The 22788-nt window shown below is 53.5% G+C and overlaps 2 protein-coding genes across 6 annotated transcripts in view; one reads left to right on the top strand and one right to left on the bottom strand.

Annotated features, from left to right (window-relative positions):
* Positions 1-12: 12 nt before the first annotated feature.
* On the bottom strand, positions 13-19406 carry LOC103786774 (uncharacterized). 3 transcript variants are annotated; one of them, XM_034953052.2, is made up of 3 exons: positions 17594-19406; positions 14050-14208; positions 13-2371 (listed from the first exon to the last, which is right to left on the bottom strand). In XM_034953052.2, exon 3 carries the CDS (start codon positions 1148-1150, stop codon positions 467-469), a length of 684 nt encoding a protein of 227 aa, XP_034808943.2. In that variant the 5' UTR covers positions 1151-2371; positions 14050-14208; positions 17594-19406; the 3' UTR covers positions 13-466. The 3 variants fall into 3 exon arrangements, with proteins under 3 accessions (XP_034808943.2, XP_034808942.2, XP_063450684.1); XM_034953051.2 differs by lacking the exon at positions 14050-14208; XM_063594614.1 differs by lacking the exons at positions 14050-14208; positions 17594-19406 and adding an exon at positions 13141-13495.
* Positions 13049-22788, top strand: part of SIX3 (SIX homeobox 3) — a 33631-nt gene continuing 23891 nt past the window's right edge. The window contains exons 1-2 of one of the 3 annotated variants that reach the window (XM_063594612.1): positions 13049-13150; positions 20864-21674. In XM_063594612.1, coding sequence (XP_063450682.1) covers positions 13096-13150; positions 20864-21674 — 866 coding nt within the window. In that variant the 5' untranslated portion in view covers positions 13049-13095. Of the gene's footprint in view, positions 13151-20488; positions 20669-20863; positions 21675-22788 lie in introns of those variants that run through there. The other 2 variants (XM_034953049.4, XM_034953050.3) reach the window with 2 other exon arrangements.

The raw sequence follows: 22788 nt of genomic DNA, 5'->3' as shown, positions 1-22788 counted from the left end.
ACCTAAAGGAGAAGAAAAGCCAAAGATGATGTTAGAAAAAAAGAACAAAAACAGAAGGGAGCCTGGGAGGGGCCCAAACTAAGGCGTCTAGAACGAGATATCAAAATTAGAGCTTGAGTGGGGCTTAAAGAGCCAGAAGTAAAACTAAAGCATCTCAATCTGTAGCATCTCGCAAAAGGTTAACCTGGCTGGCACAGTTTTGTGGGGTACAATGCTTTTCCTTGGCTTCAGGAGACCCCCTTTCCCAACTCCTTTGACCTTCAAACATCAATTGCAGAATCAATGTTCATTGATTATTGTGCTTTCATTGGGACACAGCGCAGACACGCACAAATCAGCCAGCTCTTCCCTGACTATGGTGGTGGCCTAGTCCATCTGGGCTGCTATAACAAAATACCTTAAACTGGGTGGCTCATAAACAACAGAAATGTGTTTCCCACAGTTCTGGAGACTGGGAAGTCCGAGATCAAGGAACCGGCAGATTCGGTGTCTGGTGAGGGCCCATTTCCTGGTTCACAGATGGTGATTTACATGATGGAGGGGGCAAGGCAGCCTTTTTTATGAGGCTCCCCCTCCATGACCTAATAAAGTCCCAAAGTCCCCACCTTATTACACCATCACATTTGTGATTAAATTTCAACATATTAATTTGGGGAAGACACAAACATTCAGACCATAGCTGGTGGGCAACGGCTGAATCCCCCTTGGCGCACAGCCCAGGGGATTGAGAACATTTGGAAAGGGAGAACTGGAGTGAACAAGCCATGTTGAAGGGTGAGTGAGTGCCCAGAAGCCACAGTCCTGGGAGTAGCATGATGGCAGTGGACAGGCACACAAACAGGAAGAAACTGGCAGGTCTTTCCGGTGGTGACGTGAAACTCAAAGCCATTGGAAGGATGGCCATGTGTTCTGAAAACGAATCACCAGGGAGAAAGGAGCCTCTTCCACCCAGACATACAAGATACATCTCACCTACCCAATTATGGCCAATATTTGGGAGCCAGGATTTATGATTCAGAGTCAGTTTTCTTTTTCTTTTTTTTTTTTTTTTTTTTGCGAGGGAGAAGTCATGGTGATTTTGAACCTTGGAGGAAAAGAATAAAGCCATTATGGAGAAAGCTGGGTGTATGAGTGGATTATAAGCCTGCATGGAGGCCTGCTTGGGGCTGTCACCCCCTTAATTAGAGTTACAGATTGCTCATACCTCAAATATCCTGAGTAGGAAAGGAAGGAGCAAAAATGGAATGAGAATAATAATAATGATAATAATAATAATAATAAAGAATTTGCTGATATCAAATGTTTTCTCCTTGGTTTCTGCTTGCCCAGGTCTGAGTGGTGCAGCTTATAATTAGTCTCTGCTTGCAGAAGTGTGGTTCCAAAGACTTGAGGATTAAAGACAAACTCTAGAATTTCTCAGTACCTGACAAGTTGTAACGTGAAAAGCTACACTTAGTCCATTAAAGATTTTTCACAGTGACATTTGAGTGCAGCTTCAGAAATATGCCACCTTGCCATTTATCATTTTCAGGGCACGGGTGTCGGAAAGGAGTTTGCTATGAAGAACAAAACAAAATGGATTGCATGTGTAGAGGTGAGCTGGCGGATACTGATAAATGTACTTCACTGAATGTCAGCAAATGTCACTTGAGAAGCCATTTGCAGCTACCATAACAGCCTCCCAAACCCAACAAAGAGTAGCAAAAACGGGCAAAATGAACTGGGCGTCTTGCTTCCGCATGAATAAGCAATCAGCCCTCTCAGAAGTTACACCAGAAAGTTGTTAAACTTGATAGAAGAAGCTTTTCCAACCATACTGATGCATACTATAGATTGCTACAGAGGGCTGGAGACCTTCTGAGGACGTCAACGCTGTGACTCTGGGCAGAACTTCACAACCCCTTCTCTTCCAGGTAGGTGCCTTCCTTTTGTATGTGCAGCCACTGGCTGTCTCTGAGACATATTTTCTGGGTTTTCCTACACCAGCTTGCTGCTTTTGCTGTGTCTAGAGACCCCTCTACTCCCTACCCACTCCTAATCTACCCTCCCTTGCAGTGTAATTTGGGAGTGGCTGCAGATGTGACGTGGGATGCAGTCCTCACATGCCATATAAAGAGAAGACCCAAAAGAAACGCCCTTGAGCCAAAATTTCAGTCTCTCACTCAAGAAAACAATTTTCAGTGTGTCTCCTGGTTAATGTGAAAATTGGAGTAATGGACTCAGCTTCTGGTTCATTCTTGGTGCCCTGGCCAAAACTTTCCCTCTGTGTGATTTAGGATTTCTGGAAGGTGGGGCCAAGTGTTCTTCAGAATTCCGCTTGGGTTGAGATGTTCCCTTCTTCCTCCTCAGCTTGGTGAGTCTCCAGACTTTCCTGCAGAGAAGTAAATGGGAAAACAGATCATATTCTCAGAAAAGCTCTCCATGGAATGTGAGATTAATTAAAATAAAATTCCAGCCCCTCTTCATTTTCTAATCTCTGGGGGCTCCTCCTCCTCTTTAACACATACGAGGTCATCCAATACTTTTTTCCTCCTTTATACCAAGAGACTTTAACAGAGTAGCCTGAATTTTCCTGGCCTTGTGAAATATACCCCACACACACGCACGCACGCGCGCACATTGCCCATACAAACTGAGGTCAGTTAGGCTTTCATTGGTGCAATGCTGTGGTATAGGGCTCAGATACAAGAAGCCCTTTGTTGAATGTACATCTCAGACTCTGTCCCTGAATGTGCTAATGGACACACTTCCCTCTTCACACTGTTCTGCCATATGTTTAGCCTGTGTACATTGGAAATGAACACATTTTACAACCAGGAAAAGATGGGCTCTTGGGAAAGTGAGCTTCCCTCAGATGAACTCGGAGGGATGGTGCAGCAAGGAGGGGTTGGAAGCTAGCTCCTCTTCAGCCACACTCCTTGCAGAGTTCTTAATTCTTAGTGTTTCCTCCTTTTGAATTAGGTGCTTCCCATGGAAGGGCCTTTACTTGGGTCTCGGGAACTCACAAGCCACCTGCTTATTATTGAAATTGAATTGCCCTCAACTTGTTGACTTTCATGTCAACAAGTTTAGTTTAGGAAGAAACAGTGGCATGTTTAGGAGAGAGAAAAGGAGAAGATGAAAGCCAGATCTCTGGATCAGAGGTGGAGGTGAGGGAAAAGTGGAAGACATCCTCCAGAGAGAATGAGATGTGAAATGTTCCGCTTGAGGCAGGACCCATAATACAGCCTGGCAGCACTTTACTCAGTTAAGGCACTTTCTGAAGAGCAAATCTCTGCTGCGTCCCAGCGTGGAATGTATGTCCCAGACCCAAAAAGCTACTAAAGCATAAAAACACATTCTAAAGAAAAGACAATATGGGTGCAGATTTCTCATTGTGCCAGTATTCTTTATTTTCTTAGTTGCTGTAATTTTAAAATTTGTATCTTAAAGCTCAAGCTAATAAGCATCTGTTCCCTGGTGTGAAAAGAAACTGTTCATAATTGATTAATATCACACGAATCCTGTAATTGCTTGAGGCTAGAGCTATGTAAAAACCTACCTTCCCATTGTTTTGTCTTTAAAGAACAAAAACAAAAACTGTGTCGTATAGACAAGGGTAGCCAATATTGTCTCTTTCAGTGAGAAAAAGCAAAGCTGATTTGGGTGAGCTACTTTACCCACTAATTAGTGGCAGTAGCAGGTTTCCTTGTTTTTAATCCAGAAGCTGTTTACAGTGGATTCTTCTCTGCTCTATTTAAAAATCTAACAAGGCCCCTTTAACCATTTTGCTTCTGGGATGTTTCAAACAAAATGTTAAATTGCTACCACAAGAAGAAGATTTGTTTAAAATACAAAACTGCTTAGAATTGCAGTAATCCCCTCATTCTTGCAAGAATGTAAACAGGACATCAGTTTAGGGAACATTTGCCCATGGAAAAGTCTCCTCTGAGCAAGAAACTTCACCCACTGCATGGGAGCAATGGGCATCATTTAATCAGCTCTAGACATTCCCAATTTCAAACTGAGCTCCCCTGCCCTTGAAGGAGTGGAAAGATACATTAAAGTGGGAGATAAATAAGCAAATTTCAGGTTAACACTGCAGGCAGGCCATCCTAAGGAGAAATGTTTAGAGGAATTTATTATCAGACTTCCACATAACTTCACTCACGTATTCATTCATTCAAGTAGGCACTTTTAAATGCCTACCTTATGTCAGACCTGACATAATATCTTACCTAGATAGCAAGTTTGCTTAGAAGTCACACTCTTTGCCATCTAGAATCACACCCTTTATGGCTCAGCTCAAACCCCATCTCTTCCTTCTAAGGTTTCTCCCATGCTTCCCTGTGTGCTTCCAACCAAGACACCCATAAAGCAGCATTGTTCTGTGCTGTCCTGAACTGGGTACATCTTTCTCCACAACAAGTGTTAGTTCCTTGAAAAAAGGGTCTCTATCTTATCTCTGCATCACTGAGATAGTCTTTCCTAGTCTGCTCTTTAAAATGAGATTTAAGGCACTGAAAACTGGGTTATCTCTCATTCACATAGAGATCTAAACGACTTTGGTGTGAATACATGGGAAGCAGCCTTCTCCTCCTTGGCTACTGATAGTGTCTGGATTCAGCATTCAATGAAGGTTGTACCAACGATGTAGGTTGGGGAGGAAGTGGATGAGTCCATCCGGATAATCTGGGTGCCATGCAGGCAACATCAGACTGGTTAATTTGGAGGAATAGGAGCTGAATTATCCAAACAATTGTGTAGATGCAGCCTCTGCTGGCAGAGCCATTTTCCCCACCTCTGTATCAAATATGCTTTAGAGATTTGGGAGTTGACACCGCATCCAGATATAATGGGAGAGAAATGGAGAACATTCACATTTTGCTCTACAGTTGCCAGACTTGAGGCATCCAAGCTTCTTTCCTACTACAGTAACTTATACTATTTCCCAGTGGGAAGAGTTTGGTGTAGGAATCATTCTATCTTCCCTCTCTTGTTTCTGCCCAGGTGGTCACAGGGGAGAGAATACATAGCCCCACCAACCCCACACAGCCAATTTTGCTATTGAAATCTAAGATTTTGCATGAGATCCACACATGTTAATGACTTTTGATGAAGAGATTTTCTTTTTTAAATCAGGGATTCAGAAATTCCCTTCCTTCCTCGTGATGCCTATTATTTTCATGTGGGCCTTTCAGGGAAGAATCTTTAAAATTTTCAATCTTTTAAAGCAGAGTCCCCCAAGCAGGCAGAATACATCCTGTCAGAGCCAAATGTCAGGCCAGAAGAACCTGTGCTTCGAGTCACTTGGCAAATGCGCAGAGTTTAACAAGCTCTATTTTTTCCCTTAAAAATACACAAAACTCACTTAACATAATTCATAGTAACACTTTCTTATTTCAAATATTTCATTTCAGTTCCTTAAAATGTATTTGTTTCCCTGCCCAATTAGGGCGGAAAATCTGCTTCAATTTTAAGAAGAAAAATATAAAGTTTCTAAAAGTAAGGATAGCTGAGAAGTTTTTTCCCCTCTTAAATTGAGATTCAGAAAAAATAAATTTCTATATTCATTTACTTCTGTTGTGAGAGCAGAAATGCCACCTTTGTTCAAAGAAAGTTTTTGAAATGATACAAATCTACATGTGCATGTTTCTAGAATTAATACCCATATGTTCACTGTAGCGGTGGGATTTTCTACTAGGGGAATCCGCATTGGGAGAAGTATCCCCGCCTTGGGAGCAGTATCCCCGCCTTGGGAGCATTTAAGGAAATTTTAATATCCAAACAAAAGCAGTATTACCATCACTACCCACTCCCTCCCTTCGAGGAAAAACAATTAATAATTTGCATATGCTCATGACACAAATTAAAGACAAAGGGCCACTCACAGGCTGTGGGCACTACATAGCCCTCCGCAGGCTGCAGAGTCCCAGCGCCGAACGGTTCTAGCTTCCGAATGAATAGCATTAAGCTGCACCACTAAAGCGAGGTGTTCTGGGCCCTCTGGCCCATTCCCACAATAGAATCGAGTTTCCCCAATCAGAAACATCTCCCAATCTTTCCGTAAGCTTTTAGGGGGGGAAAAAAGAACATATAGTTCCAAGGGGGGAAAAAATACATATATACTTTGCCCTTTTTATTTTAATAGCCAAACATGTAATGCTAGCTAAATAGAAATTCTTGTCTGTTAATAGGTTCCTTTAGTTTGTAATAAATAGGAATGCTAATGAGTAAAATTTGGTATTTGGTATGCATTAGCTTTTGTGAGCTTTTCTTTACAGTCCTCATTGACATGCAATATGGCAAGCTTCCTTTGAAACATATTTATAAAATAACTACAGTATAATTAAACCAACAAAGCCATCTTTTAAGTAAGCTTAATAGCACAGGTTTTTTTCACCTCGGTAAAATTTACTTTAAAAAAGAAAAATAGTTATGCCTCAATCCCACTGTATATTTTATTCTGTGCATCTAATATTTCCTTTGCATCTACAATCTATGCATATCTAATTCTTTTTGACAACTATGATTATTAATAAAGTGCTTGTGAAAGATATGCTTCATAGCTTCTTCAACAAGAATAATGTTTTTTTGTTAATGGAAATTGTAACATATCTTGACAGATACAATATATAAGATGTGCTTTTTTCTTAATTGTTAATATTGCTATGCTGCATACACAAGGAGCAGATCAACAGATATGGCAGGTAATAATCAGAGTGGATGCCATTTTACACAATGTAACTAAAAATATTTTAATGATATAAAAGCAATAGATAAATAAAAGCAATTATGTTTAATTTTGCTTTTGGTGTGCCGGCAATTTTTGGTTGTTGCTGCTGTTGCCAGTGCGCTTAGCAGAGTAAGGAAGCTCGAAGCGCAAAGCAACCGGACCGAGGCAGCTCTGCCTTCTTGCAGCCCAAGGGTCCTGCAAGCCGCCCTTTCTCTCTCCGCAGCTTCAGCGATCCAGGCGCGCAGGGCCCGGCTGAATGCTAATTTGGGATACACAGGAGCGCAAGTTCACCGAGTTTTCCGCAGTTTTGCAAATCCTTTTCCCTCTCCCCATGCCTCGCGGTTTAAGACCACGCGATTTCCCAAAAAGAAAAACTCAAAAGATGCCAGGCGCCGGGCTGGAGTCACTTAGAGCCAGCTCTGGCTGCTCCTCCGCCTCCCCGACCCCCGGCCGCCGCTCCGCCCTGCCCCTCGCGCCTCGACCCCTTCTCCCGAAACTCTGTCCTCTCCGCCGAGGGGCTGCCTTGCCCCCAACCCACCCCCCGCGTGGAGAATAAACACAGTTGACATCACTCTTATAATCTTTATTTAAAACTGTTTCCAAGGTTACAAATTGCCGAGCCTCGTATGCAACAGGTTCCTCCAAAGCGGTATCATTACAGATTAACTGTAATGTGTAGGATTAGAATAAAAGCATAAGGGATTAGGTAAAAGGGCGACGCTCCAGACATAACGCCCGAGAGCATCTCGACTGAGTCAGCCTAGGGAGACTGCGAAGGCGCAGGGTGTCGGGGCGCCACGGGGCCGCAAAGCCGGACTCGGTTCCTCCGCTCCCTGCCCTGGCCCCGGCCCCAGAGCAGTCGGGACAGCGGCGCCGGAAGGGCCAACGCGGCCGAAGGTTTCGGAGCCAGGCTTCCCGGGCGTCAGGGGCTAGGGACGGGTCCCCGGAGCTGGGGAAGATGAGGGACCGAGAGGCCGTGGAGGCGGAGGACGCGGGCAAGCCACGGCCCGGCTGGGAGCTTCGGGAAGCGCCGCGCCCGGGACGCGGTCTCCGGGCGGGGCGAAGCGCAGGGAAGGCGGCGAGGGAGTCCCCACACCCGCACGGGGCACCGGGTTTTTCCATGTGGGTGACACTGCCTTCAAGGCCCAGGCCCGATGGGGCCCTTCCTGGCGTCCTCCTCACCCCCACTCCGCCGCGCCTCCCCTGTCCAGCTGGGGCTGGGGACAGCGGCAGGGGCTGGGCAGCCGCGCAGGCCGCCCGCACCCTTCCGAGCCCAGGCCTCGGGCCTTCGCCGCCCGCCCAGGCCGTGCGCCCTATTGGACCACCTTCCTGCCGGCCTTCGCCTGCCCCTCTCGCGCCAGGAAGGCCCTGGAGCTCCCTCTCCCCCTCACACCGCTTCCTGCGGGGCCAGGGCTCGCCGTGCTGGCCCCATTTGGACTCAGGCCTGACCTGGGCCACGGCCTCAGGCCGCTGACGCAGCCCCGAGGGCTGTTTGCGTGTTGGGGTGGAGGGCGCGGGGCTGGAAAAACAAACAGGGCGGGGGCGCGGAGGTTTGGGGTGGGGGCCGCAGGGGGCTGGAAGGAAGTGCGCAGTGTGGCGAGAGCGCGAACAAAGACCTCTCCGGAGCCCCGTCACCCCTCGGTGACCCCAGGCCCGCCCCGCTGAGCCGCGGGGCTCCCGGGCCTCGCCTCCGAGCAGGCCGCACCGCTCGGTGGGCGCACGTCAGGCCTCCGCGGCTGCCCGGGCCAGTGCTCCCCTCGGTCCCCGCAGACCGAGCCCGCGGCCGGCCCCGAAGGCGCGAGGGACAGCGCGGCCGGCGGTGGAGCCTCACTCTGCCACGGAGCCCACAGAGCGAGGCTGAGGAGGACTCCATGCTGTTGTCCGTCGGGAAACCAGACTACTATGGGGCGCGCTGGAGCCACCATTCTGCCAGCAGCCGGGGAGGGGCCGCGAGGACTCCCAAGTGGACGGAAGTAGGCGACCAACTTCGCCGCGACTCCTGCTTCCTAGAGAAGGGCCTTGGCTGAGGAGGCGGCGGGAGGGGACTGTTGCAAACAGCTGTTCCTCATACATATTTCATTACACAATCAGATAATGCGTCCCACCACCTTCTCAATTATTCACAGATAAACATTTTCAAGACGTTTTGACATCTGTCTTAGTGCCTGCTATTAATTTAGTAATCACTGTAGTTAAAAATGTATGGGATTTTTGCCGTCGGAGCACCTCCTATCCGGCGCGCGGGCCCAGTGTGGGACTGCGGCTAGGAGCCCGGGCCCTCCGGGAGTGAAGATACCTTTGGAGGTGAGACGGCCTCTCTAGCGCGTTGACACTGTTGATGGAAGGGATTAAAGGGGTATCAGGTTATTTTAATTTATTGTTGAAGATGATGACTGCCCCCTCCCCCACCCGCATACCGTCCTCACTTTCCCACCCCAACCCTAGACCCGACAACACGGTTCAGTCCTTTGCCCCGGGCAGCGGAAATGGTTAGCTTCATCTAGGAGTTTCTGCTGAGGAAGGCGCAGGCAACCCTGGTCGGCTTAGAGAGAGAGAACCGCACGCAATCACCGAGCACGATTTCTCCCAACAAAAAAAACTAACAATAATAGCGATCCACACACTCAAGAGGTCTCAAACCTCCGAAGTTTTGCCCCGAGTCTTGTGGCCCTGGCAGAGGTGACAAGGGCATTTGGGAAAGACAGAGAAAAATAAATTCGCTCCAGTGACTGTACACGGGGCATTTGAGGCTATGAGAAAACGAGTTGCTTTTCTGCTTGAGTGATAAATGTTGCAACGGGCATAGCTATGTAGAAGCAAACAGTTTTTAAAACCAGAGAAGCAGAGTTTGACGAACCTTGTAAGGCTGAAAATAATAGCATACATTTCCAACTTCAAGATGCTGTGATTAATTGTTGGGAAAGCTCTAGATAAATTACCCAAACGGGGGAAATACTCAAAGGTAAACGAGTTCGTTTCTTTGTGTTCTGAATCTCAGCTGCCAGGAATGAAAGTTACACTTTGAGAGTGATGTCTATTTATTTCTCTTCCTTCTGTCGCAGTCTCTTTCCCAGGTGAGTTAGCAAGTGGACTTTGATTTTTAAAACTATCTCATTTGGGAACGAGGAAAAACAAATCTGGTGAAAGAAAATGGCCCTGGAAGAAACTGCCCTTCCAACGAAGATTAAGTGACTCCAAAGTGATTTTCACTCTTTATTGTTCAAAACATCCACAAGAACAAACTCGCTAAAATTTCCAGGAGTTAACTGTATCTAGAAAAAGAAAAGGACATAGTGTTTGCCCCCAAAAGAGAAGACATTCACACCCCCATACTCTTCTGTTTCTAGGGCAACTACATCTGCAGAAACATGTCCTCCTGTGGCGTTTTCCGGGTAGTTGATTTCTTCTTCACAAAATGGGCCCTCCTCTGCCCCTTGGAGGGTGGTCATCCGACTTGCTGGCCCAGAAAGTCCTTTTTTTCCACCTTCTTTGTCTAAATGAATCTTCTTGGACTTACACTCCACTTTCAGATGAGAGAACGAGGCTCAGAAGATGTGCTCAAAAGAGAGAAAGTTGGGAAAGGAAGTGAACTGGAAGCGAGGGCGCCCCTGCTCCCAGGGAGCCTGCCTCTTCTGCAGGAAACCCGGAGGTAGCCACTAGAACTGGTTAGGCAAAGGGAGCTCACACTAAAAACAAGCCTATGTAGAGTAGTTTCTCAGGCCTTGCCCAAGAGCCACTCTGGAAACTCCTCTCTGCAACCCCCCAACTCCGCCCGGACACCGTGCTCAGCCAGAGACAGGGGAGCAGGGGGTGAGGATTTCCCAATATATCACAAAAAATTTTTTTAAAATAAACTATGTAATTTGGTTTACTTTGAAGTGTGTTCTTCTGCAAACGTATCTGACATACAGGGTATTGGGGTGGAGATGGGGGCAGGAGGGTGTGGATCCTTTTGAATGATCAAGTTTAGGATAAGAAGGGTGAAAGGGGCAAAATAAGGGCCCTCCAGCTTCTCAGGCCATGGTTAGAGCTAAATGTTCCTATTAAGAATTATGAATCTCCCAGCAGTGAGTGAGAACTTGCATACACTCCACCCAAATCCTTTTTCAGAATGCAAACCCCTAGGTCAAAAATAATAAGAAATAAACAATAAAAACAATCTCGGTCAAAATGAATCTTTCCTGGATTGTCCTTTTCTGGGTATCTCCAACAGAGCTGAGAGGAAGGCTAAAAGGTTGGCTCTGAGTGGATGAGGCATTGGTTCTTTCTACTGGCCAGGACTTGACCTGAAACCTTTCACCCAGTCGGCTCAACAAAGTTTCTCCCTCCGAGCCAACGTCCCTCTAGCAGGAAGCCCCCTTGGCCTTGCGGCCTGCGTCCTCATTCGGCGAACTCTCCCGTTCACGGCTTCCTGTACATCTGCCCTTGTGGTTGGGGTCACTCCTCGCAGGCACTGTGGCTTTTGTCTGCATCTGGACAACAGGGTGTGCACCCGTTTATTCAAATAATTATGCCTGTGGGCACTTCTTTATTCCTCAAATTCCTGTTAGTGCTCCTTTAATTCTCCCATGTGTATTCGGTACGATTGCCTGTATGTTCCAGGCATAGTCAGGTGACTCAGCTTGAGTCTGAGCTCAAACGTGCGCGATCCCCTGGGTCTGCATGGGGAGAAGGAGGTGTGCACGTGCAAACGCGGGACTTTGGGTGGAGTGTGAGGTTGATAGGGCTTTCGGCCCCAGGGCCCTCTAGGCCTCTTTTAAATACCTTCATCTGCCCAATTTCTTAACCTTTCAGGACAAGGAGGGAGACCCTCAGGGATCCTGCGCCTTGCCACCCTTTGCGAAGGATAGGACCATCATCTAGGGCGTCTCTCGGTGGACTGTGGCTGGGCCGGGCGGAATGGGCGGGCGGAGGTCTCGAGGTCGTCTCCTGGCTCTCGATTGCTCCCATCACCCAAGCCACCTCGAGGTCGAGTGCGCCCTGGGGCTATGTCTGGGGAGGTCATGGCGTCTCGGGGCGAAAGATATGCACGTTTTGGGGCAAAACTCTCCTAGGCCTCGCAGGAGCAGCTGTATTTGTAACTTGGAATTGGCCTGGGCCCGCCTCCCTTGGCTCCTCCTCCAGCTCCTACCTCAACACGCAGCGCTCAGCGGGCTGCCAGAGTGAGCTTCCCGGACCACCCCCAAGCACCCTGGGGCCTCACCATCCTTCAGGGTCCCTGGGGCATCCTAGAGGCCTGGATCTGGAAGAATGGGGGCCAACAAGAGTGGCCAGGGCTCTCCTGGGGCGGTTTTGCGATGTATTCCTCCGCTAGAATTAGCCTTTCGGGCCTGCGCGCCTACAGGTTTCAGAGGCTAGCGGGAACCGTGGCCTCGGGTGTGTGGGGGTGAGGGGTGTGGTGTGTGTGCACGTGTTCACGCGCGACTAGAAGCGGTTCCTTGTGCATTTCTAGAATCTTGTAGATGTTTTTTCTCGTGAGAATGATGCAGACTTACTGCTGACTTAAGGTCAGTTTGTTTGAAAAGGGAGAACGTCAGTCCGATGGTCGGTGGTTGTGTCTCTCCTGAGCATTCGTACAAAGTGAAGCCACCTCCCCTCCGCCATGCAGTCTCCCAGACCGGGTCAAAGGAACCAGGCTCCAGGTCGCTGAGGCCTGGAGGGCTGAGGCCCTTGCTGTGCGCCCTGGTGCTCTGATCCCAAGGCCCAAGCTGCCCCGGTACCCACTTAGGGTCAGGGTGGGAAGCCTACGTGGGAAAGGGGGACCTGGAGAACTACCCCCACGCCCATGGCAGGGTGGAGTCCCGACCTTGGCATATTGGACCCACTCACTTGGCATCTCCCTGCCCCGACCCCGTCTGGGATCCGTATTGGCAGCGACGAGGAAGGGAGGAATGGTAAGGGAGTTGGGTCGGTACAGGACGGAAGTGAAGATGGAAAGAGAGAAGAAAAATAAACAAAACTGGGTAGGGACATGGAGATGGGTGAGGCTGGGGTAGGGGTGGAGTTGCGGCTGCCTCGGGGAGCAGCGGCTTTTCACCCTGCTATAGGGAGGTACGTTTGGCTGAGCTGTCCCCCCACCAAATAAAGCTAATGATGTAGTAATTTAGGAGGGGGAGAGGGGCTGGGCAAAAGGAGAGAGGGGAGAGGATGGGGAAACGCGCGCCCCAAGAGCAAAAGCAAACAGCTGTGGAGGCGCTGCCCGCGGCTCAGGCTTCCCAACAGGTTAGCTATACTGGGATCCACCCGGCATTTCGCAGGAAGGGGTGGGGGGAAGACAGAGCGAGAGGGGGAGAGAGCCTCACAAGAGGACAGAGGGAGGGAGGGAAAGAGAGATAGGAGCCAGAGAGCGCACCGCGCGGCTTAAAAGGAGAGACTTACTAATGAATATTTATCCGCCGCTGCTCCGTGCTCCCGGCTTCCCTTACCTTTCGGCAGGTAAGATCCTCCCTGTGCCCCAGCCCCGGGGGCCCTCCTAGCTCCCCAGTCGGGGAGCCTGTGGCTGGGCGGGAGGGCTCTCCGTTGGTGGGGGTGGGAGGGCGGCTCTACTCTGCGTTCACTTTGGGTGCCCGGGCATGCGACCCTGCACGACTAGGAACGGCGTGCGTGGGCTCCATGTGTGGAATGAGTGTGAGCATGTAAGAGTGTGTTTGTGTGTGTGCGAGAGAGAGACAGACTATGCGCCCGCAAGCGCGCGCGCGCGCCTGTTTGTGGCGCGCTCTGGAAACATTTTCCGACTTTTCACTCGGACGCCCTGGATTTCTCGCCTTTGCCTTTCTCTGCTTCCCCTCCCTCTTCTCTCGCCCTCCCCTCCCCCACCCAGGTCTTCCCCACCCTACCCCACTCCTACCCCGGCTGCTGAGGCGCTCTTCTGCCGGCTATTGTACGGCTGGCGCGGGCTCCCCCTGGCCACATCCCGGGCCTCTCATACAAGAAAAATAGTTCTGTTTCCGCCGTAAACCCCCACACAAAGGCTGCCCGGCCACCGGGTCCCCTGTCCCCCTTCCCGGGGACTTCGGCTTTTGAGGTGCCGCGGCGCGTTCTTTCTCCCTCCCCCTCTCAGGGCGCCAGGGCCCAGACCAAGGAGCTAAGAGTGATCGGGACTTGGGGGTACCGGGTGGAACTCCTTGGCGGCCGCCCGCCAGGCTTCCTGGGCTGCAACTCGGAGCCCAGAGACCCCCAGGGGAAGGGCGCCTCTTCCCCCACCACCACCCCAGCCGTCGCCTGCGGGAGGAGCACGGGGAACCCGGCCCAGCCAAAGGGGAAAGAGGGAGGGGAAAAGGAAGAAGGTCGGGGAGGGGCTGACCATATAACCAGAATTCTTGAAACGGACTTACCCGGCCACCTGTTGAGAATCCATGTGGGGTCGGCTGGCTCCGGAGTTGCGCAAGGTGGACGCACAAAACCAAAAGCCGGAGTTGGGAAAAGAAAATTCTTTCTCTGACCATGCCAGACGCGGCCGGTCAGGCTCGCAGCTCCGCGCTAGGATCGGGCGGCTGTACAACCAAGATCGACTTTGCCCTGTCCCCCAACGCCCCCCTCATCCCACGGCTCCACGGCTGGGAGGCTCCGGACTCAGAGCTCGCGGACTCGGCGCTCAGGGTCAGCACCAGCAGCTCGGCTTAAGCCGGGGCAGGCTCTCTAAGCCCTGCTCAGAAGTCAAGAGCAGCAGTGCTGCCTCTCCTCGCCGCCTTTCATGCCGCGGCCGCTCCTTATTCTTGTGTCTCGGCCTCTCCCGGCCCCCTCGGACAAAACCCCCAGAGCCCGGCCACTCTCTTCCCGCTAAATCCCCTTCGGGGTCAGTGCTCTACCAGCACCGGGCCGCGCGCCTCTCCTGCCAGCCGTGTGGCTCTTAAAGAGCTGCACCCCTCCTCCGCCCTGCGCGATCCCCCGACCCCCGCCTCCCCTCCCCTCTCCTCCGGATCTAGCCCCCCACGCCGACGCCTGAGGTCCCTGCTGCCCCGACCGATGCCTGCGGACTCCCAGCCCCCTCCCCTCGCCTCCTCCCCTGAGCAGCCGGTGGGCCTGGCCTCGAGGCCACAGGGCTGAGTTCTACCCTCGCCTCAGGTCCCCTTTCTCACCAGCAGCGCCCACCCCTCCCTTCCCTGCCCCTACTTTAGCCCTCTGGGTCGATCAAGGCCCGGGCACCGCCTTTGCCCAGCTCAGAGGTGATGCCTAAAGATTGCCAGTTTAGGGTTAAGTTAGGGGGTTATGTGATGGGAAATGGGGCAGGGCATGCTAGTGGAGCTAGGGAAAGAGAAAGGAAGAGAAGCAAACCAGACGGACTTGGAGGGCTCTCTGTATCCCAGGGCCTACCTGGCCTTTTGGTTCCTTCCCACGACCTCCCAGAGACGCTCACGCGGGCACAGGGTCCTGAGGTTACCAACCTGACCAGGCCCACTGTGTGTCTGAGGGATCCTGGGCATGTTTGTGTTTGTGTGTTGGGGGGTGGGGTCCAGAAAGTCCTGAGTGTGGATTTGGAGCAGCCTGCTTCCCAAGCCCAGAGCATTAATTCCCCCCAAAAGTAACCCTTAAGGGCCCAAGAGCTGTGTATGCAAGGAGGGAGTGAAGGACCTTGAGATCCGACTGTCCAGGGAAAAGGGTATCAGAGGAGAGGGGAGACAGAAAGGGAAGGAAGGCTACTCTTCCTGAGGACTGAAGCACAGTTTTTAAGAGCGTGTCTTATATTTACTGGCCAGCCATGTCAGCTGCCCCACCAAGAAAAGGTGAAGTAGATGACTGCTTTGGTTTCCCTTCCTTCCAGAGCTCTGGCTCTCTGCCTCTCTGCCAGGCTGCCAGGCCAGTCTTGCAGGGTGGTCTTGCCTATAGCACTTTTTTTTGCCAGGCCTCCCTGGGACTAGAAGCCAAAGAAGGGATACCTCTGTTGAGGGGGAGTGCAGGACGGGCTGTGGTCCCCTGCCTTCCCTACTGCCACTTGTCATAACATGTGACTGGGCTCTGTGAATGGTGGAGGCAATGATGGGTTAGGGAGGGGAGCTGCCCACCCTTTCTCAAATCCAAGTCCTGGCACACCAGGTCTGGCTGTTCAGAAGGGGAACCTTGGGAAGAAGTGTGTGGCCTCTGGGCAGTGGAAGCCAAGAGAACCTAAGGTGATAGGAGGATGGAAGGCTGACCCTCAGCCACCCCAGCATTAGTCCAGATGCACCTTTAAGGAACTGGAGTGACTAATTGATTTGCAATTGGTCCACTTGGGAGAGGCTGGCAGTGCACTCCCTGGGCTGGATCCTGAGACAGCAAAAGCCTCTCCCGCCACCTGCCCCCCTCCCTGCACTGCCCCCAACCAGTATGGCTCACACCTCCCAACTCTCCAGCCCCTCTCTCTTGGGAATGGGTAACTGCAGGCAGCTAGGCTGGGTTTGTGCCCACCCTCCTGGGCCTGGCAGTGGGAGGTGCCGTGGTTCAAGACAGAGCCAAACTTCCCCTGTTTCAGAATGTGGGGGGTGGAGGGTCCTTTAGAGGGCGGCGGGGCTCATTAGGCAGAGCAGGGTGCCGAGAGGTGCGCGTCGCCGGCCCCTGAGGCCGCCTTTGAGCCGTCGGGGCGGCTTCATTAAGCTGCGCTAACAAGGCGTACAAATGCCGAGCCCAGCAGCTTTCTTGCAATGCCCGGCCTTAGCAGGGCGCCGGACTAATGAGGGTCACTCAAAGGGGCTGATCAAATATTCAAATTTCCCCGCACGCCAGGAACTTTTATGCATGGAGAAAGTTGAGGCAACTGAGCTGTGTTTACTGTCCGGGGCGACAATTGCTTGGAGCGCCAGTCCCCGGAGGCTAAGGCGGGGGGCGGGGGTGCGGGGAGGGAGCAGTTGTTGTTGTTGTTTTTCAAAGGAAAGTAATCGGGGTCCTTGAAGGGCTTCGCGGCCTCCCCGCCTGCGTGCTGCGCTCCCCTGCGCCCTCCCTGGCCGCCCGCGCCAAGCGCCTCAGTTTGCAGCTTGCGGGGAGGCCCAGACTACGGGCCACCCGGCCAGCCTCCGCCTCCCGACATCCTGGGAGCCGGAAGGGGCGTTGCCCCCACAGGGCAAACCTTCCCCCGGCCTCCTGGTCGGCTGTTTAGAGCTGAGCAAGGCCAAGTGGGTGCAGCTGCCCCAACCCTCCGGATCCTCGTCTCCCGGAGGCCTGCAGACCCGTTGGCTTTCCTTGTAGCCCAAAACAAGGAGAGAGTGGGAGGTCTCTCGGGCGTTCTCCAGATGTGGTTGAGACTTTCCCAGTGCTGGGGTTGCGGGTGACATTTGTAAATAAATGCCAGTTGGTCCGGGTACAAGGAGAACACTATTTAAACCCCAAAGACATCTTTTCTCCCTGCCCCACCTGAAGGCTATATTTTCGTTCGCTGGGGCCAGGATTGAAGCGGGGATGATGGCAGCAAATTTGTTCTGCACAGGTGACCCGGCCTGTACGGGCGCCAAGTCCCAGGTCCCGCAATCAGAGCGGCCAGAGAGCAGAGAAGAGACCTAGAGGATCTGCAAGCTGACCTATCCACCCGAGACTCTCCGCTCTGAGCGACCCCAGGGTGCAGGCGCCCTCCACGCGCCACCTCCTCTAGCGGTCCCCCAGGGTCCCTTCCCAGTCCTCGCACTGCCTTAGGGCTTGCTTGGTTCCCACACCAGCGTGGAAGGCCGCTGGGCCCCGGAACCCAAGGTCCCTCTGCTTCTGCTCCACTCCCCAGTGCCCAGCGCCTGGGAATTTGGGAGGGGAAGCTCTGGCGCTCCACAGCCCTGCTTCCCACCCAAACACACACTCAGAACCCCTCGACTGAGATCCTTTGGAGCCTGCGCCCCCAGCCCGGCGGGGAGCCAGTCCAGCCCTCAGCTCTGGGACTAGCCGCCCCGCCTCCCTGCCCTGCTCTCCGGACTCTCAACTTACCCGCTCCAGGCGGCGGGAGTACTGCTTCAGGCCAGAGCCGAGAGGCGCTGGCGGCGGCTGGACCGCGAGGTGGGCTCGGTGGGCGGCGCCGAGCTCGGCTCTGCTGGGAGGCGCGGACAGCCTGGGGCTGCCACCTGCCCCACCGGGTCCCGGCGCACAAAGCTACACGCCTCTCTGCAGCCCTCTGCCCTGCTTCGCGTTCCGGAGCCGCGGTCGCCACCCAAGCAGGCGGGGTGCGTCAGGGCGGCAGGGCGGCAGGCGCTGGGGCAGAGGCTGGAGGGCGGGAGTGTCGCCAGAGTCTCAGCCCCACTTGCTTCAGTTCTCCCTGAGTGGCGATGGTTTTTTATTTCAGCGCTTTCGGCAGAGCCCGCAGCACCTGCCCAGCCTCCCTCCGGGGCTGGCCCGGCAGTGGCAGGGAGAGGCCAGGTCGCCCCCACCCGGAGGCGGGGGTTTCGGGGACGGGGAGGGGACTGACCGGGTTCACCCGCCCGCCCGGCGCCTGGGTCCCCGGCTCCGGGGGATGCAGTTTCGGGGTCACGAGCTGCTTTCAAAAAGTTGAACACAATATTCGGAAACCCACCCGTAGGAATTCTCCCCCCACACGCGGCACAATACCCACTCCCCTCCCCTTTTTCATTCCTTCCTCCCCCGCTTCCTCCTCCTGCCCCTTCCCCCTCCCACCCTTCAGCCTATAATCCTTCCCCTACAAGAGAAAGGAATCGGGAAGAAAACATGAAGTGTCTGTTTTTGTGTCCCAACCTTTGGGCTCTTTCTGGGCCCTCAGTGAATGACCGCCCAGAGCTTCTCAGCTGCGTGGAGAAGGACTCATGGCCAGGAGGAGAGGAAATATATATGCAGTGGAGAGAGCACTGAAATGCGGCTTGGCAGGTCTTCCCTTTGGAGGAATATTTTTCTGCCCCAGTCGTCGTGTTTAAGACCTGCTACCCCACGGCTGCCTCTGGCTAAGTGAGCCAGTATTGGCCCCTCGCCGGACCCAGGGCCTCCCTGCCGCCCGGAATCCTCCAAGGAGGCTTGCACTTGTCAGCTTGCTCTTCTCCCCGGCCCTCAGAGGCCTGGCACTGCGGGAGTCAAGGCCTAAGCAGGGCTTCAGCTCGGGGTTTAGGGGCTGGGACACTCACAGCCCCAGTCACGTTAGGTTTCCCATTTAAATTCTCTCTCAACCTCTCTTTCTCTCTTCCCTCATTGAGATCACCAAAGTGGTGTGGACACGGCGCCTTGCCCCCAGATCTGCATCGGAATGCAGAAAAGATCTTTAAAAAAAAAAAAAAAGTTTTGAATTCCTCAATGATTTTTCTTCTGGAAAGGCAGCTTAGGATAATTATTTCAGCTTTATTGAGGGCAGATTAGTTGAAGTCTGGGCGCTGCGTTTCAATACGCGTTGTACACGGGCCGACAATGTGGTCATTGTTGGCTACTGTGTGTGAATCCATTCAACATATACACTTTTTAACACCAAACCGAGTCCTGTCTAAATATACACAGTGCTCAGGGAAAGACGTCTCTGACCCCAACAAATCTGCGTAAATCACACTTCCATAGTTACAGAAGCCTCACAAAGGGAGGCCCGGCTCAAGATGCTGATTACATCTTCTTAAAAGCAACATACCTAAGAATAAATACCCATGCCTGGCCTAGGGGCTGTGGTGGCCAGAGGCAGAGAGGGCCCTCTGTGTTCTATGGGCCTTTTGGCGTCTGTTTTAGGCTTTCAATGTTACTTTCCCTAGAGAAATTAGACAGTTTAAAAATAATAATGGTAATTATTATTATTTTACAATACGAGCAAACAAGCAATTTTCAGGCCTTATTCACTTCATCCGGGTGGCTGGCCTCCAAAGTTTGAGTGCCCTCTGGGGCTGGCAGGCAGGACCAGAGCTCCTTCTGTTGCGTGGTGAGGAGTGGGCATCTGTGGGAATTTTCTGGGTCCAGAGGGCTCTTGGGCTTCTCGGCTCTCGCAGCTCCTCCACCACTCCTCAGAGAGGCAGCTGAATTCTGGGAAGAAACAAAGAGTTGAGTTGCTTCTTAAGATGGAAAGAAGTGTACTGTTCGGACTGTTATTTTAAAATACAGGGTGGTGGGGGAAATCGAGGCTCCTTGGCGGGGGGGGGGGGAGTAAAGAGAAGCCTAATTGATGAAGAGGGAGTTGAGGTGAATGTGGTCCATGGGCACCGATGGGGGAGGCAAGAGCGGCCTCCAGCACCCTGGGAATTGGGCTCAGGCTCCCTGGCGCCAGATACCCTCGGAATCCGGGATCCCTGGCTGGCGCCACGGCCCGCTGGGCCAAGGTCGGTGCTTGGTGGGCCCCATGATCTCATCCCTCCTTTCTTCCTTGCCACTATTAGTGCTTACATAGGCAGAAAGAGGCGGCCCGACGTGCACACCATGTGCAAACCGCGCCCGCTGGGCTGGTCAGCCGTCTTTCCTTGCCTGCCGACCTGGACTATGTGGAGCCTGGGGGACCCTCTTGCCTCCCAACAAAATCCCCGCTCTAATTGCACATCCCATTCAACAACTCTGCCCAGGGCTTTTCGAATTTCTGGATCAACTTCTTTAGGAAAAAGGGAAGAAGAAGGCTCAGAGACAGCGGTAGAGAAAAGAGGAGAGAGAGGGAGAAGAGAGAAGAGAGGAGGGGGAAGTAGCGAGATTAAGAGTTGCAAAGATAAAAAAAATTCTCTTTATTCCCCCACTTCTCCCTCCTTCCCTGCTCTCCCCCTCCCCCCGCCCTCTGGCTAAGTGGTAAAACCGTCCTTACGTTCTCGGTATTGATTGGCAGGGCTGACAGTGATTGGCAGTGGTTGCCGTGGCAACGCCACAACGACAGGCCACAGACCAATAGAAAAGCGAAACAAAATGTTTCAATGCTGCACTCACTGTGGATTTAGGGGAGATATTATGAGGCTGTTGTCATTAGGGCGATTGCGGTGGAATCGCTGAATCTTGACTCGGCGGTGGTTGGCTCTCGCTCTCCTCTCTCCCTCTCCCTCTCTGTCTCGGGTTCTCTCTCTGCGCGCGCGCACCGGGCCGCTCTCCTACCTCCCTCTCTATGTGGCTGCGCGGGTGTGTGTGTGTGTGGATGTGTGTGGGGTGTGGGTGTCCCTTACGCCCTTCCTCCTCCCCCTCCTCCTCCTGCTCCCCCCTCCTTTCCTTCTCCTCCTCCCCCCTCTCCTCTCCCTCCTCCTGGTCCTCATCGCCCCTCTCCTCCTCTTCCTCCCCTCTCTCTTCCTCTCCCTGAATTTTCTCCTCTCCTCTCAGGTCAGTCCATGGTATTCCGCTCCCCCCTAGACCTCTATTCCTCCCACTTCTTGTTGCCAAACTTCGCCGATTCTCACCACCGCTCCATACTTCTGGCGAGTAGCGGCGGCGGGAACGGTGCGGGAGGCGGCGGCGACGCGGGAGGCGGCAGCGGCGGCGGGAACGGTGCGGGAGGCGGCGGTGCTGGCGGAGCAGGTGGCGGCGGCGGCGGCTCCAGGGCCCCCCCGGAAGAGTTGTCCATGTTCCAGCTGCCCACCCTCAACTTCTCGCCGGAGCAGGTGGCCAGCGTCTGTGAGACGCTGGAGGAGACGGGCGACATCGAGCGGCTGGGCCGCTTCCTCTGGTCGCTGCCCGTGGCCCCCGGGGCGTGCGAGGCCATCAACAAACACGAGTCGATCCTGCGCGCGCGCGCCGTGGTCGCCTTCCACACGGGCAACTTCCGCGACCTCTACCACATCCTTGAGAACCACAAGTTCACCAAGGAGTCTCACGGCAAGCTGCAGGCCATGTGGCTCGAGGCGCACTACCAGGAGGCCGAGAAGCTGCGCGGCCGCCCACTCGGCCCGGTGGACAAGTACCGCGTGCGCAAGAAGTTCCCGCTGCCACGCACCATCTGGGACGGCGAGCAGAAGACGCACTGCTTCAAGGAGCGGACTCGGAGCCTGTTGCGGGAGTGGTACCTGCAGGACCCCTACCCCAACCCCAGCAAGAAACGCGAACTGGCGCAGGCCACCGGCCTCACTCCCACACAAGTAGGCAACTGGTTTAAGAACCGGCGGCAGCGCGACCGCGCCGCGGCGGCCAAGAACAGGTTAGTGGCGGGGCCCGCGGCCTGGCTACAGCCTCAGAGGCCTGGGAAGGGGAGAGGGGTTGAGATGGGGCTAGCGGAGCGGCCGCTGAGAGCCAGGGAAGCCGTGACTCCTGGCCAGTCGGAGAAAGTTTCCGCTTGTCCGGGGCGCGCGGAAGAGGGGGCGGACTGGCTGTGGGTGTATTGATTGCTTTGACCAAGAGGGGCTTTCGTCAGGGCAGAGAGTGTCTGCTTGCGACCCTTGTACCCGCAGCCCCTGGGAGACTTAGCCCTGCGCTGCACCCGTGCCTGCCTCCTCAGCCCTGCCGCCAGCTCGGCGATCCTCTGGAGCCTAGAGACAGGGAGGGAAGGAAAGCACTCTTTGCCGTCTGGTTCTTATTTCTGTGCATTGCAAAACCCCGAGAGAAATCCACTAGCGTCAGAGAGAGGAAAGTGAACCTGGGTCCCTATCACAAGGGGAAAAGGCCGGAGGCCACTGCGCAGCGGGCCTGTTTCCCCGCAACGCTGCACGTTGCCTGACTGGGAGCAGGAGAGCCGGGCTGGGAGTGGAGAGGCCTAGCGTGTGCGTGTGCGTGTGTGTGTGCACGCGCGTGTGCATGTACTCGCCCTCCTGTTTCAGCCGAGGAGAATCCCTTTGGTCCTCTAAGCTGGGAAGCGGGCACGAGCAGCCTCGTTGCCGGCAAGTTGGCCACAAAGTCACAAAATTGTATAGGGCTTGACCAACATCACAGGAGCTGGGCCTGGGGGAAGGAGAAAAAGAACCAGAGGGAAAGAAGTGGATAGGCGAAAGGAGTGGGGAGAGAAGGGAGAAAGAAGAGAGGAAGTTGGGTGAAAGCCCTGATGTGGAGCCTGTGTCTCTCTCTTTCCAGCCAGGAAGGCCCAGGGCCTGGTGTACCTCAGGGAGCAGGACCCCCAGCTGCTGACAGCTGCCCGTGGGTGGGGGCTGGGTGTGAGTTTCTGGAGGTGTGTTCGAGTTTAGGCGGCCGGGACCTGAGCCCATGGCCCTCTCACCCCTGCCGTGGAGCCCACTTTTCGTCTGATGAGGGGAGCGCCCAGGGTCAAGCCAAGGCCTCCCTGTGGAGAGAATTCCAGACACCAGGTCCAGGCAGAAGGTTCC

This window comes from Pan paniscus, chromosome 12, assembly GCF_029289425.2.
Source record: "Pan paniscus chromosome 12, NHGRI_mPanPan1-v2.0_pri, whole genome shotgun sequence".
Taxonomy (NCBI): domain Eukaryota; kingdom Metazoa; phylum Chordata; class Mammalia; order Primates; family Hominidae; genus Pan; species Pan paniscus.
This window is presented reverse-complemented; position numbering and strand designations above follow the sequence as displayed.

What these genes read in the sequence shown, in the direction of transcription:
- LOC103786774 (XM_034953052.2), bottom strand. Translation starts at nt 1,150, where the DNA reads ATGCAGGCTTATAATCCACTCATACACCCAGCTTTCTCCATAATGGCT.